The sequence below is a fragment of the Carlito syrichta genome, unplaced genomic scaffold (genome assembly GCF_000164805.1).
Source record: "Carlito syrichta isolate Samal-C Ts95f unplaced genomic scaffold, Tarsius_syrichta-2.0.1 Scaffold303646, whole genome shotgun sequence".
Lineage (NCBI taxonomy): Eukaryota > Metazoa > Chordata > Mammalia > Primates > Tarsiidae > Carlito > Carlito syrichta.
Genome location: NW_007247742.1, coordinates 1,163,904 through 1,181,113, shown reverse-complemented (window position 1 = coordinate 1,181,113; position 17,210 = coordinate 1,163,904). Strand labels below are relative to the sequence as shown.

Sequence of the window (17,210 nt, the reverse complement as noted above, 5' to 3'; positions counted from 1 at the left end):
TCTGAAATGGAAACAACTTTATTGATACCTGAGAAAAAGTGCAAAAGAAACATTCCTACTGACCACTTAGCCTGTCCCCTTAGGCCAGATCATCCAGAGACCAGACTCTCTCCCGTAAGCCATCATTTGGGTCACTCAGGGTCTCACTGGCCAGAGCCCAAGGCTATAGAAGTCTGCAGCCAACCTGGAAGCCAGACCCAGAGACTGGGATAGGGAACATCTGCAGCATGGCTCCTGAGGTCAAGGCCAAGGTCAGTGTGGAAGTATCATCGGTCAAGGTCCAGAGTCTCTTGGGTCACAGTCCGAAGTCCGATGGAAAACAACTCTTCCCAGGGGTCCCGGATCCAGGCCAGCAGGGCTGTCAGTTGCTCCCGACACACAACACGGAGTGCCCAAAAACTCTCCAGCCGAGACACCTGACAGATCAAGCAGTCCGCAAGGTGAGGATCACAGGGGCCACGCCAGGCTGGGGACAGAAGAGGCCTCCAGGGAGGACTCACTACCCTTCTTGGCTCATCACCTCTCCCCTCCCAAGCCTGCCTTCACCCCCAGAAGATCCTGACTCCGAGCTTTGTAAACAGAACCCAATCCCGCATTTCCTGAAAGTCTCCAGGAGCTTTCACGTTTACTATCTTGTCTCTTTAATCTTCCCTGTTGTATGGAAGTTCTGGAGTCAAATCCAAGGAATTGTGTGGGTGGGTTCCACTTCTGGCTCTACCACTTGAGGTCTGGGCAAGTTGGTTCACGTCCCCAGGGCTCAGTTTCCCCCTCAGGGGGTGGTTGTGAAGATCAAATGGCTGGCACACAGCAGCCCCATCCGCTGACTCAAAGCAGCTGGGTGCCTCACTAAAGGCCTCCCAGCCAGTAGATGGCTGGGCTCCACATCCAGGGTGCTTCGCCTACCCACAGCTGCCACCTGCTTGCTGCTCATCCAAACCCAGAGTCCCCTGGCACTTCACACCTGAATTCTCTGTGCTCCCTCCACCACAACTGTCCATCCCTAAGTTCCATTCTGCCCCAACGCTAGCCTTCCCAGACCCCTTTCCCACACTGCCCCCAAACTCCCTCCCTCTCACACACTTGCCTGAGTGCGCACACACGAACCTCATCATAGAAGACCAGTCGCAAGTGCTCCGGGGCTGTGCGGTAGAGCAGCACCAAGCTCAGGCTGCTGAGTGGTTGCTGCTCCCTGATGTGAAGGGAAGGGTCTGGCCCCAAGGGCGGGGCCTTCTCAAAGGCTTCCCCAGATGCTGCTGGAAGAGAGGACTCTGCCTGGGACCCCACAGGGTCCTCCTCTAACAGGAACAGGGTGGACAAAGTCAGCAACAGGGACACAGGGCAGGTAGAAGAGCCTGGAGGAAAAGGGGCAGGGTGAGGTCCAGGTGGAAAGCTGTGGCGGGGCCTGGATCCCTGGGGTCCATGTCCCAGGGCTGCTCAGGAGAAGAGGCATGAACCACACTCTGAGGTGGGTCACAAAGCAGATGTGCCCCTGCAGCCATGACCTTCCCTTTTCCAAAAACTCCAAGACGCCGGGCTCGGTGGCTCAGCCTGTAATCTCAGCACTTTGGGAGGCCGAGGCGAGTAGACTGCCTGAGCCCACGGGTTCGAGACCAGCCTGGGCAGCTTGGTGAAACCTCATCTCTACAATAAATAAAAAATTAACCAGGCATGGTAGTGCACGCCTGTGGTTCCTGCTACTTGAAGGCTGAGGCAGAAGGATCGCCGGAGCCTAGAAGGTGGATGCTGGGGTGGCTGTGAGCGTGAGACTCCAACTCAAAAAAAAAAAAAAAAATTCAGGATCCCTAGCCTCCACAATCACTGAGGACCAAGACAAAGGGAAACTGCCTTACCACACACCCACTCAGAAACAAGAATCCAAGTCCCTGGTCTTCTCTGATGGGATGAGACAGGGCAGACCCAGCCAATCTGCTTCACTTCAAAAAAAAACATGGACCCCAAAACAAAGTTCTCTAGGCAACTGAGGATCCAGGGTGTCTCCTGACCCCACACAGAGAGGCAGGGAGCACTGAGGATGGCATGTGGGTATTCCCATGAGAGGAAGTCCTGATTCCAGAACTGATAATTGCTACCAGAGAATTGCAGAGGTGCCAGGGGCCAGGCCAGTGGCCTATGACAAAAGCAGGGTAGAGACGAGGGGAGCATCTGCAGCACAGAGGGCTCACCTTCAACCATGAACACCCGAAGGTAGAAGAACTGGGGAGACTCCACGGATGAGTCTTTTTCCAGCAATGGCCTGGGGGAATGTGGCAGATGCAGGAAGATCAGCGAGGGGTGATGAGACAGGGCAGACCCAGCCAATCTGCTTTACTTCAGAAAAAAACATGGACCCGAAAGCAAAGTTCTCTAGGCAACTGAGGACACAAGGTGTCTCCTGACCCCACCCAGAGAGGCAGGGCTTCAAGGGAGGGAAGTGGGAAGGAAGCACCGCAGGTGGGTGGGGAAGAGACACAGGCAGCAGGCCCAGGGCCTACTCAGCACAGGGCCATGTCAGAGCTCTGTGGAGAGAGGATCCGGGCACCAATTCGAGCCTCGGCCTCTTATCAACTCACCAGAGCCGGTGCTGTGGGGTCACCTCCTCCTCCGTGGCACTGACACAGTTCTTCCGGGTAGGAGGCAGAGACTGTAAGACATCTGGACAGAGCCAGCAGGGACGGGGAGCCCTCAGAAGGCTCTACTCTCCCCCACCCCCACTTCTCCACCTGTTACCATCTTCCTGTTCCCCGTATTTCTAGATTCCAGGAATTTCTACAAGGGACAAGTCCCATTGCCTCTCTGCCTCTGCTGCCAGGCACCAGAGTTGGAGAACTCAACCCAGGACCCCGCCCCACCCCCTGCCTCTCCTGGCCCCTCTCACCAACGAGCTCCTCTAGGAAGGCCTGGCAACGCCTGGCATCTCGAGGCAGCAGCACACAGCTGCCCACCCCTGGCGTCCACTCCAGCCGCAGGCTCTGGCCTGCCAAGCCTAACTCTATGCCACTCAGATCCTGCAGCGGAACAGCCAGGGTCAGCTGGAGCCAGCTAGACGGGGGCTCACTGCGGAAAGAGGCGACAGAGCAATAGGAAAGAGTGAGGGTGGAGAGAGAACAAGGAGGCCCTGTCCTGCCCAGCCCCGGCTCACTCACCGCATCTCCCCTGTCACCTTCAACAGGTAAAGTCTGTGGTCAGATACTACCACGAGGCACAGGAATTCCCCGACGTGGCCTGTCAACACCACTGGCACCTGAGAGGAAGAAGAGGTTGGTGAGGAAAGGGGCCTGGGGAGGCAAGCAGCAAACTGAAATCAGAGTTACTTGTGACAGCCCCTGGGCCTGACGCTCCCCGCTGCCCGTCCATCAGTCTATTGAGTTTCCCTGGCACTCAGCAGCCCCTCTACCCACCACTGCTCCCTGCCCCACAGCCCCTGCCCCCTCAGAGCCTTGGCTGTCTCTCAGTTGGTTTCCTTGCCTGACACCTTGCCCTTCCACCTCACCCTCTGCACTCTGCCAGACTGACCGTTCAAAGCACAAAACTGACCGTCACTCCCCACCTCAAGTCCTTCAGTGGCTCCTGGTAGCCCTCTGGACCAAGTCCAAACTCTCTGGCAGACACAGGAGGTTGCTCCTGAACTGGCCCCTGCTTGCCGCTCAGACTCCTCTTGGGACACCTGCCCTCACACTGCACATTCTAGCTACCCTCATCCTAGACAGTTCTCCCCACGGGTGACACTCTCAGGCCTGCAAGCATTTGCTGCTTCCTTCACCTACAACATCCTTTTCCACCCTACTCCTTAACTCATCCTTTAAGATCTGGCTTAGTCGTAACCTCCTGAAGGCTCCCTGACCCACTGAGGCTGGATTAGATGCCCCTTCTAGGACCTCCGCCTCAGTACAGCGCGTTTCTATTACACAACTGTTGGTTTCTCACCAGACCAAAGATAGAAGGCAAGAATGATCTCCTGTAGATCCTTAGTGTCTAGCACATAACAGGTGCTCAAGAAAGGTCTCATAACACCATGTATTTATAATAATGCTAGAAGGCCTCACTGAATGAGCTCCAGGTGCTGTGCTGGGTAATTTAGCCCTCAGCTCTCATGCCACGCCACTCCAAAAGGGAGGTATTATCTCCACCATGGAAGGGTGACAACTGGGACTCAAACACCAAGGAATGTGTCCTCGGCCACGCAGCAAGTAACTGCTAGAGTTGAAACTGAAGTCAGATCTGCTGGTTCCAGAGTGCTTGATCTGACTCAACTGGCTGTGATGAAACAAGTGGGCGCCTTGGTCAGCTGGGGGCCCAGATGCTGTCAGGGCAGCACAGACCTTGAAGCAGCACTGGAACTCCTCCTGGGCCTCAGTGAACACCTCAACATCCAGGAAGAGCCGGAGTCGGTGGTCCACAGCACGGAGGCCACAGTGCTCAAGGGCTGGGGACAACCAGGGGGCTGTTAGCCTGTTCCTGGCAGCACTAGGATCCATCTCCACCGCCCCATCAGTGCCCCTCCCTCCCCCAAACCCACTCCCAACTTGTTTGGCCCCTACTCACAGGGACTGAGGCTCCAACTATTGTGGTCGTGGGCAATCGATGCCTGAGGTGGGCTGCTTTTGGCTCTGTTGTGGTGGTCACTGAGACCAGGCCGGTCACAGACAGGGCTGGCAGACTGAGAGGGAGCTGGTGAATGCTCTCCCTGTTTCCACTCCCTGATGGGGGTTCCCCCAGACAAAGCCAGGAGAACCACATGGTCACTACCACAGTTTGGACATACAGCAGGAGATTCTGGAGGGAGGGATGGACATAGACCCTGTGAGCTTTCCCCAAAGCACATAGAAAAGTTCATCCATAAAGCCACCACACAAGCCCCCACCATACTCATGGTACTCTCTGCCCACTCTCAGGCCTCCCCTGGGCCCACATCTCCAGCTTCATACATGACCACCATGCCCAAACCCACCAACTCCCTCTCCAGGTTCTCTCCATCCCAGGGAGGAATGAGCTAAGCTGTGGCCCAAAACCTCATTAAAGTACACCCCACCTTCTAACTTCAGGTCCTCTCAGATTGGGCCAAATGCATGTAGGCTCTGCTCTGGTCCCTACCCACAGACTTAGGCTGATCAAGTACTTTAATACATTCCTAGCAGTGTCTAAAAGACCAAAATCAACAGATTGGGAAAGGCAGGGAGAACTCTGGTGTCAGATTTGGGTCCAACTCCAGGCTCCATCCATTAGTGGCTCTATAATCACAGGCAAGTCATCTAAGCTCTCTGAGTCTGGTTCCCCACCTGTAAAACAGGGATGATAAGTGTCTATCATACTCAACCTCAGCATCAGAATGACTGCATGGAAGCAGAAGAGAATCTGGGCATGGAGCAGCAATGAGAGAAGAAACAATGTGCTGGGCACATGCTAGCTCCCACACCCATACCATCACATTTCATCCCCACTGAAACTCACCTAACCCATTTTGCAAATGAGGAAAGACAAGATGAAACAATGTACACACCCTGTCCAAGACCATATAGCTTGGGGTAATGACAGCAGCTACCATTTATAGGGGACCTTTGTTTTGTGCCAGGCATTGCACTTGATGCCTTATTGTCACATTTAAATCTGTTTACAGCACTGGAGGTGAGTTCATTCTCTTTGTTTAGATTAGTTAACTGAGGCTCAAAGAAAAGAAGAACATAGTACATAGTAAAGTTCATTCATAACGTCACCACAGAAGGGACCCTAGAGGCTGCAGGACTCCCAGAGAGTAGAGCCAGGGTCCAGGAGGGGCTGGTGGCTACTTCTGCTGCACCCATTGCGCAGCTGGGCTTGCGGTGCCTGGGCAGCTTCAGGGTGGAGAATGGAGCATGGCTCCATTTTCAAATAAAATGTAAACCCCTGTTCCAGCTGCTGCCAAGAAGAAAAAAATGGCTACTAAAATCATGCATTTCTACACAGCTGTCATCAGGAACATTTCTTTCTTCTTCAATGTCTTCTTCAGAGACAGTGCTTTTAACTGGTCTACAACGGAAAGATCTGTTTTAAAGGATGGAATATGAAGAGATGCCATGAGGCATTATGTGAGATCAAGTAGCTTACAAGGTCAGCCTGGAAGGACAAACTAAGCCAACTCCCAAAGCATCTCACTCGACAGCTAAGCATGTTCAGTGGGACAGCACCACAACCCGATACTGCAGCGAGGGCTTGTTAGGTTTTATGTTGCTTCTGAAATATTAGTCCCTCAAAACACAGAAAGCTTCCAAGTTATAAAAAAATAATGAGTATGTTTAAGCACGGTTAAGAGATTGCATTTCCTGACTTTTAGAGGGAAAAAACCCAGGATACAGTTTCTTCTTTCCTTTGTGCTCATTTTTATAAATGTGGCAGGCAGGCAGTTTTATGTTTCCTCCAGGCAGAACAGTTGGTCCCCATCCTCCATCCAATCCCTTCTCCCTGGGGCTCCCCCTCCACACTCCCCCGCTCAAAGCCACTTCCTGCAATGGAGGAGGCACGTGAGCAGGGAGTCAAGGGCAGGGCCTGTACCTGTCTTTTGGAATAGAGGCCGCCAGCCTTCCTCACTGTCCAATCCCAGCCTGGGCTCCTCTGGTTTGAACTCATAGCCGCAGCGCAGACACTGGAATCTGCCCCCCAGCACGTCCCTGGCTTCCCCAAGTTGGCGCTGAGCCGTGGTGATGACTGGGGTCAACACAGCAAGCAGCTCCTGACAGACGATGAGTCAGAGGCAGCTGTGAGCAGACGGACCCCAGATGAACATGCCCCACAGGTCCTCAACCACTCCCTCTGGCTCTACCACTCTCCCCCACAGTCTCCTGAGCCTCTGCGCTAGGCCTCCATCACCTGGGCGGCTGCATGGGCATCAGGCTCCAGCATCACATAGCGACGTAACCGCCGATCAGAGCAAATGTAGGAGAAGCGCAGAACGAGGACAGGGGCCCCAGGAAGCAGATCAGAGCCCTGCACAGGAAAAAGGGGCCAGGTGAAAACAGCAGGGGTGACAGTCAGAGGAATTAGGGTTATGCTGAGAGTATGGAGGTAAACAATAGCTCTGGACTCCAATCAAATGCTTGTGCTGACGTCCAAGCTCCAGCATGGCATCACTACACCTCACCTAGACCCCAAGCTGTGTGTAATCATGCTTTGCCTCCCAGGCTCCCCTCCTCAGCTCCAAGAGTCAGTAAGAGACTGTGGGAAATGCCCAGCCCAGTGCCTGGCACACAACAGTTATATTCTCAGAGCTGGCTCCTGAGAAAAACCTCACCTCTTTGAGAGCCCCCAAACCTGCTCACCTCGGGCACTGGCTCTCTCTGGGTCTCAGGCTCTATTTCAGCTGCCTCCAAACTCTGGAGTTCAAGCCGTTCCAGGGTTCGAGCTGCCTGGAGTTCCACCTCAAAAAGGTGGGCAGAAGTGACCCTGAGGAAGCATTCCCTGCCCCGCATGCTCTCAGGCCCTTCCAGGGGACACACCAACATGGGGCGACAGAGCTCCGCTGTGGAGAGACCAAGAGAGGAGCCCTGTAGGGTAGGAAAAATACCCAAGATTCTGCCCTCCTGTGGGGAGGTTCTTCATCCAGAAAGGGTGAGCCCTATCCTCAGGAAAGTCTGGGCTTTTCTTTCTCCCCCACACATCCCAAAATCACCTGGCTCAGAATCCCCCATAGCCATAGAGTGCTCACCTTCTACTTCCTTCTGTTCCAACTTCTCTTCCTCCTCCTGTTCCTCCTTTCCTTCTTCCTCTTTTTCCTGTTCCACTATCTCCTCCTCTTCCTGTGGCTCTGGCTTCACTCTAACCTCTTCTGACATGTTCTGTGGTGATCCTGCAGAGCCTCTGGCTTCCTCCTCTGGAGGCAAGGAGCCAGGCGGGGAGTCTGGAGGAGGCGTGCTGAGGGTAGGAGTCTTGGATGCAACCGGAAGGGGGCTCCCAGAGGTCTCCAGGTGATTCCTATACTGCAGCCAGTCACTGCCAAACCGTTCGCGGAAGCTGTTCATGAGCTCAAGTTCCCGATGCTGTTGCACAAACCATCCTGGGCAGGCAGGGAGCAGAGCTGAGCAGGACCACACCCCACACCCTAGCAGACCCAAGCCTCTTTTCTATGGTGATCCCAGTGTGAAGCAATGGGGAATGTGGGAGGTGGGGCCAAGGGAGGTTACAGGCAGTATGTCCCAAAGAGAGTTCTATGGAACACTGTGGTCACATGCAGTCCAGAACTGCACATCCAGGCTACTCTTGGAGATTCACAATACATGGTAGCACAGAGAAGGCCCTGAGATGGCCTGCGGGAAAGAGACCTATTTAACTGCTTAACCTAGCATTTCCCAAACTTATCTGGCTTTACCATATGACCTTTTGACACCCCACAAAATTAATGTTCCTTGAAAAATGTTCGAAATGCTGCCCAGGAACAGTTTCTTCTCCTTTCCCTAAACTAAAAGGAAAGAGGAAAGACTAAGAGACCTTCTACAATGCTCCATCCCACCAAAAAATAAAATTTATTCTGCAGACCTTCACAGTGACTAAGAGAGAGCTGGACAAGGGCAAGAGGGATTAGTAGGGGGAGCTGACATACCAGCTGGGGAGGGGTTCAGAGTTCGGGGCTCTGGGTCTGTATCGCTGGGTTCAGAGATGCTTGGCCGCCTTACACGGACTCGACTCTGAGGTTGGGTAGAAGGAAGATGTTCTTCGAAAGCCAGAACCTCTGGCCTTGCCATCCATAGCTACTAATTCAAACTACCACAAAACCCCCAACTACAAGCTAGCAATGAGGCCTGACTATTCCCAGTCCGTTGACAACCCAGTGCCCCTATAGAGACCCAACCCCTGGCACAAGGCAGTCAAGGACACCACTTACCTTAACCTTATGAAGCAGGGGTTGGGCCACCACGCCACCTGAAGAGAAGCTGTCACTCAGGTCAGGGCCACCTGAGGTTTCAGTAGTACTCCCCATTGGCCAGGGCACAGGTGGGCCAGTGGAACCAAGCCCCAAAGATGTTGGGGCCTGACGTGTGACAACAGGAAGAAAGAGGTTGGAGCCAGGAGAACGCCTCTGTGTTACCCAAGCTAGCAAGACTTTCCACTGACCAGGAAGACCCTTTCGCCAGCCACCCCTGTCTCTCTCACTAGTGGCCTCCCTTCACATCTTCCCCATCAGTCAGTTCTTGCCCACGCTGACCTGAAAATCCTTCAGTGACAAGACCTCACCATCAAGAAGGAACTGAGCAAAGACAAAAGAGGAGAGGGGAGAGTGCATGGTGGGGCCCATCCCTGGCAAGTTCGGGTATTAACTACTCCATAAGCAGGGTCCCAGGTCCTCGGCCCCTCACCCAGAGATGGCAAGAGGGTACAGGGGTGGGTTAGGGGTGAGCAGGAAAGGGGAAGCACAGTGAACACAGGACAATCACTCACTCTGGGAGCAGCATCCCTGACACGGGGTGACAAGTACTGGGCAGTGGCCGCTCGGTGTGCAGGGTGGAACCACAAAGGGTTCCCCTCTAGGTAAAGCTGAAGGGCAGGAAGAGAAGAATGAGTGGGCCTAGGGCCTTCCCTGTGTGAAGAAGGTACTGATCAAATCAGCACAGGAGGGTGGGGCACAAAGGTGGTTCCTAAGCCCTCAAAGCACCCACATCTCACCTTGCGGAGCTCAGCCAGCAGCCACAGTGGCGCCAGTTCCCTGTGTCCTTCCAGCAGGTTGTATGCCACATCCAAGTGCCACAGGTTCCTAAGCTGCTCTAGGCCTGAGGTGGAGGTGAGAAGGGAGGAAAGGCATGCTGGTGAGTACACGCAGGAGTGTGGTGGTGCCTGTGGAGGGTGGGGGGATGCAGTCGAAAGATAAACCGGAACACCTCAGCCCTACATATAAGGCCTCACAAGGTTCTAGAGGCATGCGGGCCCCCAGCCACTCTAAGTCTCACATTTTCCCCATTCCCCATCACACACCCCACTCACCATGCAAGCTCTGAAGCTCATTGCCTCGCAGTATCAAGACCCCCAGAGCTGCCCCTGAGGGTCCCATTCTTGGCACCAAATGCAGGCGGTTATAGGAGATGTCTAGATGGTAGAGCTCACATAAATCCTGGAACCGGGAGGGGGGAGAAAAAACACTCTCTCCTTGACCAAGCTTCAGTATGGGTGTCTGAGCCCTCTTCTGGACTAGGCCTCATCCTTGGCCTATAAAAACTGCACACTCTCAGCACAAATTATTTTGTCCACCCCCATCCGCATATGAAAAGACTTGAACAAACACTAGCATAGTTGCTAACAGCTCAAGGTCACATCCCTAGGATGGCAACTCCAGCCCCTTTAAGTTCCTGCCTGGGAAAACTCAAAGCTGCCAAAAGAATTTAGTGTTTGTTCCAGCCAACACCTGAAGTCAGGGCCCCTCTCTCCCTGTCTCTGTGGGAGGGTAGGGGCCTTACTTTGATAAGTGCCAGTTAGCTATCAAGACCAGAAAGGTTTCACATGGACCAACCCCTCCTTCCTGCTTTTTGTAAATTTCTACTTCCCTGACTATGCTCAAGCCCTCACTACTTCCCATGCCCACTCCCTCATTCTCCCTTTAAAATGCCCAATCACCTCTGCACAGAAGTGGAGTTCATGCTGGGCCCCTTTCTCCACTGCAATTGCTTATCTTTGACTAAAATCTGTCCTTACAGCTGGGCTCGGTGGCTCAGCCTGTAATCCCGCGCCTTTGGGAGGCTGAGGTGAGTGGATTGCCTGAGCCCGCGGGTTCGAGACCCGCCTGGGCAGCGAGACTTCATCTCTACAATAAATCAAAAAATCAGCCAGGCGTGGTAGCGCATGCTTGTAATTCCGGCTACTCGGAAGGCTTAGGTGGAAGGATCGCCGGAGCCCAGCAGGTCGAGGCTGCGGTGGCCAGGAGCGGCCACTGTACTCCAGTCTGAGCGACAGAGTGAGACTCCAACTCAAAAAAAAAAAAAAACCTGTCCTTACCACTCTAACTAGTGTCTGGTTTTATCTGTGACAGCTATCTGGTGGCGTGACTCAGACAGGATCAAATTCATCACAGGATCACCAGACCTCTCACTCAGGTGTGCATACTCAGGTATGCAACTTTGATGCCTTTTCTTCATTCCTGACTGATCAATGGGGGATCCATTGATAAGTCTGACTCCCAATCCAGTGTTTGGAACACATGTCCACCGAAGCATAGTGAGGACAGATTTTTATTCTCATGACTCTAAGTATTCCTTCTGAAGCTAGGTTAGTCCCAAGCTTTGTCTGAAAGGTACTTCCTGGGCTGGAAGTTCTCCTTCCTCATTCTTTGTTTGAAGGGGGATTCACTCCCTGACTCCTGGGGTGGAAGTCCTTTTTGGCTCTTAGTTTTGAGTCTTCTCTGGTCTTCCTACTTGATTCTGCTGCTCCCATGGGAACTTCTCAGTTCACTGAATCCCCTTTCTCAGGCTCCTGATGACTATATGTGTCACCACTACGGCACTAGCTGTGCTCACTTTCTTTCTTGTGGGCATGACTTCACTGAGGATAATCTGGAACTCAAAGGCTTCTTTGGAAAACATAAGATCTCCCCTGGACTGACTCCCTTCCCATCACATCTGCTTCCCCTTCCTCATTTTACCACCTTTCATCTTTCCTTCAGCTCCCTTGTCTCCTTTGATAGGTCCCCTTCAGGTACCTGCTCCTCCACCCCTACTCACCCCTGCCAGACCTTTCCCTTCCCACTCTAGCCTTCAACTCCCTGTAGTCACTCAAATTTTAGCTCCCTGCCCCCATGGTGCTCTCAGAGGACTCAGAGACCTGCAAAAGCAACGACCTGGGGAGAGGAGGAAAAGTGAACTGGAAACAGACTGTTTTAACTCTTTTATCATCCACAGAGTTATTGTTTTACCCTGATGCTTTTCTAAAAGCTCTTGCAACCAGTCACAGGCCAGAGTACTTCTCTTTAACAAAAAGGAACTGTCTCAGAGACTCATGGAAAAAGACTATGCCAGCTACTTAAATAACTTAAATAAGCTTAAATAACTCTGAGATCATACCACTGCACCAAGATGAGATTTCCAAAACTCAAATGAAAAAGCTGATGGATTCATAAAACTGCTAACCCAAGAGCAAGCAGAACAAGAATTGTTTACATAAGACTGAATGAACCGATGAAAGATGATTATGGGTTTTACAGCTTTAATTACAAATACTGCTAGTTCTTTAATGTTTTGCTTTCTAGATATAAGGAATCCCCTTCTCTTTTCTCTTATGCTATTTACAACTCAAAATAAGTTAGTAAGTTATACTTTTATAGACAAAAGTGAAACATTTATCTTTTCTCCATGCCTGATCCCTCCAGAATTCAGCAACTCTCACTAAGTGGTCTTATGTTCATGGCTATACAGTTACTCGCATGGATTCAACAAGAATCTGCCCTCCTTGTAACAGGACAGAATTGGAAAAATTAATTATATAACAATTATTTAATTATTATAAAATTAATTATATAACACTGAAATGTCGTGTATTTTTAGATAATGCATGAAACTGGATACAGTCAGACAGTTTTAAGGATCTAAAGAAGACTTTATGGAGATGATGCTTACAAAGCCCTTGCGGAAAAATCAGCCTGCTACCTGGCTTACAGGGCTCCCAGTCTTACAGATGAATGAGAAAGATTACGTCCTGGCAGGCCCAGGAACCTGAGGATATTTGGGGGACCTCAAGAATTTACAAGAGGAATTTACAATCTATACATACTACATGAGAAGTCTGATGACAAGTTCTTGGCTTGGCTTCCTAGCTCAAGAGGCTTTTAAAAGTCCAGTCTGACATTCCTTATAAAAGTCCCAACAAAGCACTTATGTAAATAGGCAAGTCAAATCTAAGGAGACCAGTAAACAAGAATAATTTTACTTGTATTGTCTTTAATCAAAAAGAGGGGTGGCTCTAGAAAAAAATGCTATGTTTCAGTGAAAAGGCTATTAACACACCATTGTGGATTGCCAGGTTCTAGTTCTGTTTGGTTTCTTTGAGGCTTTATTATCTACCTGTAAATTGGACTAGGTCCTGCTACCTTATGTACTTATACATGTTGGCCCAAACCAAATTATCAACTCTTCTAGTTTCCTTCAATATTTGGCTATAATTCTCTAAACTAACATTTCCAATTTTCTCCCTCCTTCCTGACCTTGTATCACTGAGAACTAAAACCTGACTGCTCAGATCCTTATTGGAACTTTAGGTGACTTGTAGCTTCCCTTTTCCCAAGGATCTAAAAAAAAAACCCTATGGACTAAAGCTGAAATACTCAATACAAACATCAAAGGACACATCTCACACAGATCTTGCAGGGACAGCCTACATGCCTAGAGATGCTCTGACATGGGCCACCCAGAAAGTCCACTGACACATCTTTCATGCTCTGTTCCAGGAGAACAATCATGACTGTGACACTGATGTCTACACTATCACCATGTATTTCTTAACCAAGAAATACATGAGACTGCCACTGCCACCCTCACTTCACCACCTAAAGACACTGAAAGTTCAACACCTAAAATCTTCTCAATTGACTTTCCTCTGGACTCAGAAAATGAATTTATAGTCAACTCCAACCACTGATCTTTGTTTTTCTCTTCCCAATTATAGTAGCTTGTTACTGATTAAAATTTGTCCTTACCACTTTAACTACTGTCCTTTGACAGAGGAATAGGAAAACAAAGGAGAAAGGTTCTTCATCATCATCACAGAAACTACCAGTTTCTGAGCTAGGCACTAGGCTAAGTAACATTAGGTGCTCTTCACAACCATTCTAATACTATAAAAGTGGGTACTAGCTGGGCTCGGTGGCTCAGCCTGTAATCCCGTGCCTTTGGGAGGCTGAGGTGAGTGGATTGCCTGAGCCCGCGGGTTCGAGACCCGCCTGGGCAGTGAGACCTCATCTCTACAATAAATCAAAAAATCAGCCGGGCGTGGTAGCGCATGCCTGTAATTCCGGCTACTTGGAAGGCTGAGGCAGAAGGATCGTCGGAGCCCAGCAGGTTGAGACTGCGGTGGCCAGGAGCGGCCACTGCACTCCAGTCTGGGCAACAGAGTAAGATTCCAACTCAAAAAAAAAAAAAAAGCGGGTACTTCTGATTTCTACTTTTCAGGTGAAGAAACCAAGAGGTTCACTAACTTGCTCCAAGTCACACAGGCATTAGAAGTTGAGATTTGAAACTGATTTAGTCCTGAGCCACAAATAGTACTACCTGCCAGCATGTGGCTCCATGCAGGTGGCAGAGCAAGGCAGAAGTAAAAGTGGGTCCAGAAGAGAGGGTGAGAACAGAGTACTCAAAAGCCAAGGCGTGCTGGCCACCAGGCTGCTCATACTCACCGTCAGGAAGCCCTGGCAGTCCTGGACTTGATTGTGGCTCAAGTTCAAGAAGCGCAGAGCTGACAAGAGGCGCTGAGAGGGATGGGAAGGGGAAGTGGAGAATCAGTCTTCACAAAAGGACTCCCTGTCAACCAGCTGGCCCTCCTCCCTAGATGCCCATCCCTGCTTTTTCTCAAAACCCTGTTCCTTCTGAGGCACTCACCAGTGAGCTGTCTAAGGCAGTGAGTGCATTATGGCTGAAGTTGGCGGAAAGCAGAGCCAGCCAGGGGAGGGCAGAGCAGAGGTCACCACCACAGGCTGAGAGGAGCTCCTGAGTAGACAGAGGATGCTTCATTACTCCACCCTCACCCTCCACCCATGTCAAGGCCATGCTCTATCACCTGGTCATTCATTCATTCTTCACACTTCAAGCTCCATCTAGAGATGCAGATTTAAAGAAAGTCCAGGGCCGGGCTTGGTGGCTCAGCCTGTAATCCTGTACTTTGGGAGGCCAACGTGAGTGAATTGCCTGAGCCCGCGGGTTCGAGACCTGCCTGGGCAACTTGGCAAGACCTCATCTCTACAATAAATCAAAAAATTGGCCGGGCGTGGTAGCGCGCCCTTGTAGTTCCAGCTACTTGGAAGGCTGAGGTGGAAGGATTGCCAGAGCCCAGCAGGTCGAGCTGCGGTGGCCGGGAGCGGCCACTGCACTCCAGTCTGGGCGACAGAGTGAGACTCCAACTCAAAAAAAAGAAAGCCCAGGTTCCTTTCCTCAAGGAATTCCCTGTGGGAAGCGTGGGGAGACAAACACTAGAATATTTAATACAATATAGATAGTAGGTGTGACTACAAATATACAGATAGATACAGAGTGCCATGCGAGCACAGAGGAGAAAGTGAGGACACTATCTAGAGGCGAGCAACAGAAGGGAGAACATAAGAGCTTGAGCTTCTTTCTCTCTCAAGACAAGACATCTGAGCTCATCCATCACCCTCCCTACCTCTAATGCTTGGATGCTCCTGCTGCAAATCAAGATCTCCAGCTGGGAGTAGATGCCACGGAGGCCATGCAGGCAGTGGAGGGGGACACCTCGGAGCTGGAACAATGGAAGGGGGATGAGGAAGGCAGAACTTCACAGAAGTCAAAGACCTCATTTCTACCTCCCCTAGTAGGGGGAGGAGGGAGAAGACAACAGAGCCCAGCTATGGTTTACGGAAGTATTAAATGGAAAAGAGAGCAGATATTACATTACTGCAGAACAATGGGTATACTTAGGCCTGGCCTCCCCCATCAAAAGAGGTGACTTCTCTTCCCCATCCCCAAGTGGCTGCCTCAAGTTGGGTGTTGTTCACCAACATCCCCAAATGCCCCCATACCTCCAGCTGCCGAAGGGATTTGAAGGGAAAAATCTTGATGGGCCCTGGGAAACCAGGGCCAGGGATATGGACCAGCTAAAAGAAAAATATTCCAGTTATTGAGGCACATCAGTTCTCCCTTCCTCAGCATCCCTTCCTTAGCCCAACCACCCATATCTCTGATACCCTCTGGATCTTGGCCCTGCAGACTTCTTGCACCCCTCTACCATGCCTAGCCGCCATCACTCTTTTGAGCTCTTTGCACATTCAACCCATGCCCCACCCAGAACCTTGAGTGAAAGTGTTTTCTGCAGCACATCAAAGAGGAACTGAAGCTGGAGAATGACGGGGGAGTCGGCAGGGTGGGAGGGCAGAGCCACAAAGCCTGTCTGGCCAGGGCCCCATGGCCCTAGGTGCAACTCAAATACGTGGTTCAGCTGCTGCAGACTGGTAGTCAGCAGGCTCAGTGTGCTACAGCCAGAAAGGACCACATCACCTGCAGAGAGAGGGGTAGACAGGAGAGAGGACACAATGAATGTCTTATTTTAAGACTCTGTAACCCCAAAATACACCCACTCTGATTCATATTGCAGATCTTCCACTGTAGGATCAAACTTCTCATCTCCTCCCCAACTCAAAAGCCTGCCATGGCTCCCTGATCTTCAAAAATCAGTCCTAACTCTTCAGCCTGATATATGAGGCTGCTTCAACACATGACCCCAACCAAATTTTTCCAATTTTTCTTTCATTCTCTTCTCAAAACACTCTGGTCTACTCATAGTATTGGAAATACAGCCGGCCTGGTTCATACCTGTCTCATTTTCTGAAACATTCCCTTCTATTGCCCAGCTCGAGACCAGCCTTCTCCAGGAAGTCTTCTCAAGAAGCAATACTACTGAATTTCACACTGTAGTCACTTATTGTTACAAAACAGTGAACTGGATATTTTATCTTTATTTTTCAGATTGCAAAAGTAACATACACATTTATAAACGTCCAAACAATACCAAAATGCATGTCATAAGAAGAATAATCACTCATTATAGCACTAAAGTCCTGTTACTGTTCTAATGAGACATTCATCCTTGAGGGCATATTTTGGTCACCTTGGTATTCATCACTGCACCTAAAAAAGTACAGCTACAAGCTAGGCATGAAGGTATTTTTAAAACTTAAAAAAAAAAAATAAGGATAGAGTCAAAGGATGCTGCAGGAATAGCACAGAAAGGTCCTCTATAGCTTTTACTCAGTCCCCTCCCCACTACAGTTACATCTTATAGCTACAGTTCAGTATCTAAATGAATGAATTTATATTGGCCTGATGTGTATATATAGTGATATACCATTTATGAAGATTCTTGCACCTAGCACATAAAGATACAAAACTATTCCATCACCACAAAGATCTCCCTCATGCTATCTCTTTATAATCACACATTTGCACACTCACCGTACCCAACCCTGGAACCATATCATTTTGCTGAATAAACTAACATATCCTACAACCTTGCATGAAGGATTTTCTTTTTTTTTTTTTTTTTTT

General features: G+C 50.5%; 1 protein-coding gene across 1 annotated transcript in view; it reads right to left on the bottom strand.

Moving 5' to 3' along the window:
- The window catches only part of STK11IP (serine/threonine kinase 11 interacting protein), a 19,113-nt gene continuing 1,903 nt past the window's right edge, over nt 1–17,210 (bottom strand). Inside the window, exons 3-25 of the mRNA XM_008058896.2 lie at nt 15,958–16,163; nt 15,689–15,763; nt 15,313–15,408; nt 14,535–14,642; nt 14,333–14,404; nt 9,943–10,069; nt 9,628–9,731; nt 9,403–9,498; nt 9,170–9,211; nt 8,849–8,995; nt 8,567–8,651; nt 7,676–8,023; nt 7,290–7,489; nt 6,841–6,957; nt 6,526–6,703; nt 4,543–4,773; nt 4,320–4,423; nt 3,144–3,241; nt 2,876–3,054; nt 2,571–2,652; nt 2,184–2,254; nt 1,105–1,352; nt 1–416 (exon numbers count right to left, since the gene is read on the bottom strand). Coding sequence (XP_008057087.1) covers nt 267–416; nt 1,105–1,352; nt 2,184–2,254; nt 2,571–2,652; nt 2,876–3,054; nt 3,144–3,241; nt 4,320–4,423; nt 4,543–4,773; nt 6,526–6,703; nt 6,841–6,957; nt 7,290–7,489; nt 7,676–8,023; nt 8,567–8,651; nt 8,849–8,995; nt 9,170–9,211; nt 9,403–9,498; nt 9,628–9,731; nt 9,943–10,069; nt 14,333–14,404; nt 14,535–14,642; nt 15,313–15,408; nt 15,689–15,763; nt 15,958–16,163 — 3,164 coding nt within the window. The 3' untranslated portion in view covers nt 1–266. The remainder of the gene's footprint in view (nt 417–1,104; nt 1,353–2,183; nt 2,255–2,570; nt 2,653–2,875; nt 3,055–3,143; nt 3,242–4,319; nt 4,424–4,542; nt 4,774–6,525; nt 6,704–6,840; nt 6,958–7,289; nt 7,490–7,675; nt 8,024–8,566; nt 8,652–8,848; nt 8,996–9,169; nt 9,212–9,402; nt 9,499–9,627; nt 9,732–9,942; nt 10,070–14,332; nt 14,405–14,534; nt 14,643–15,312; nt 15,409–15,688; nt 15,764–15,957; nt 16,164–17,210) is intronic.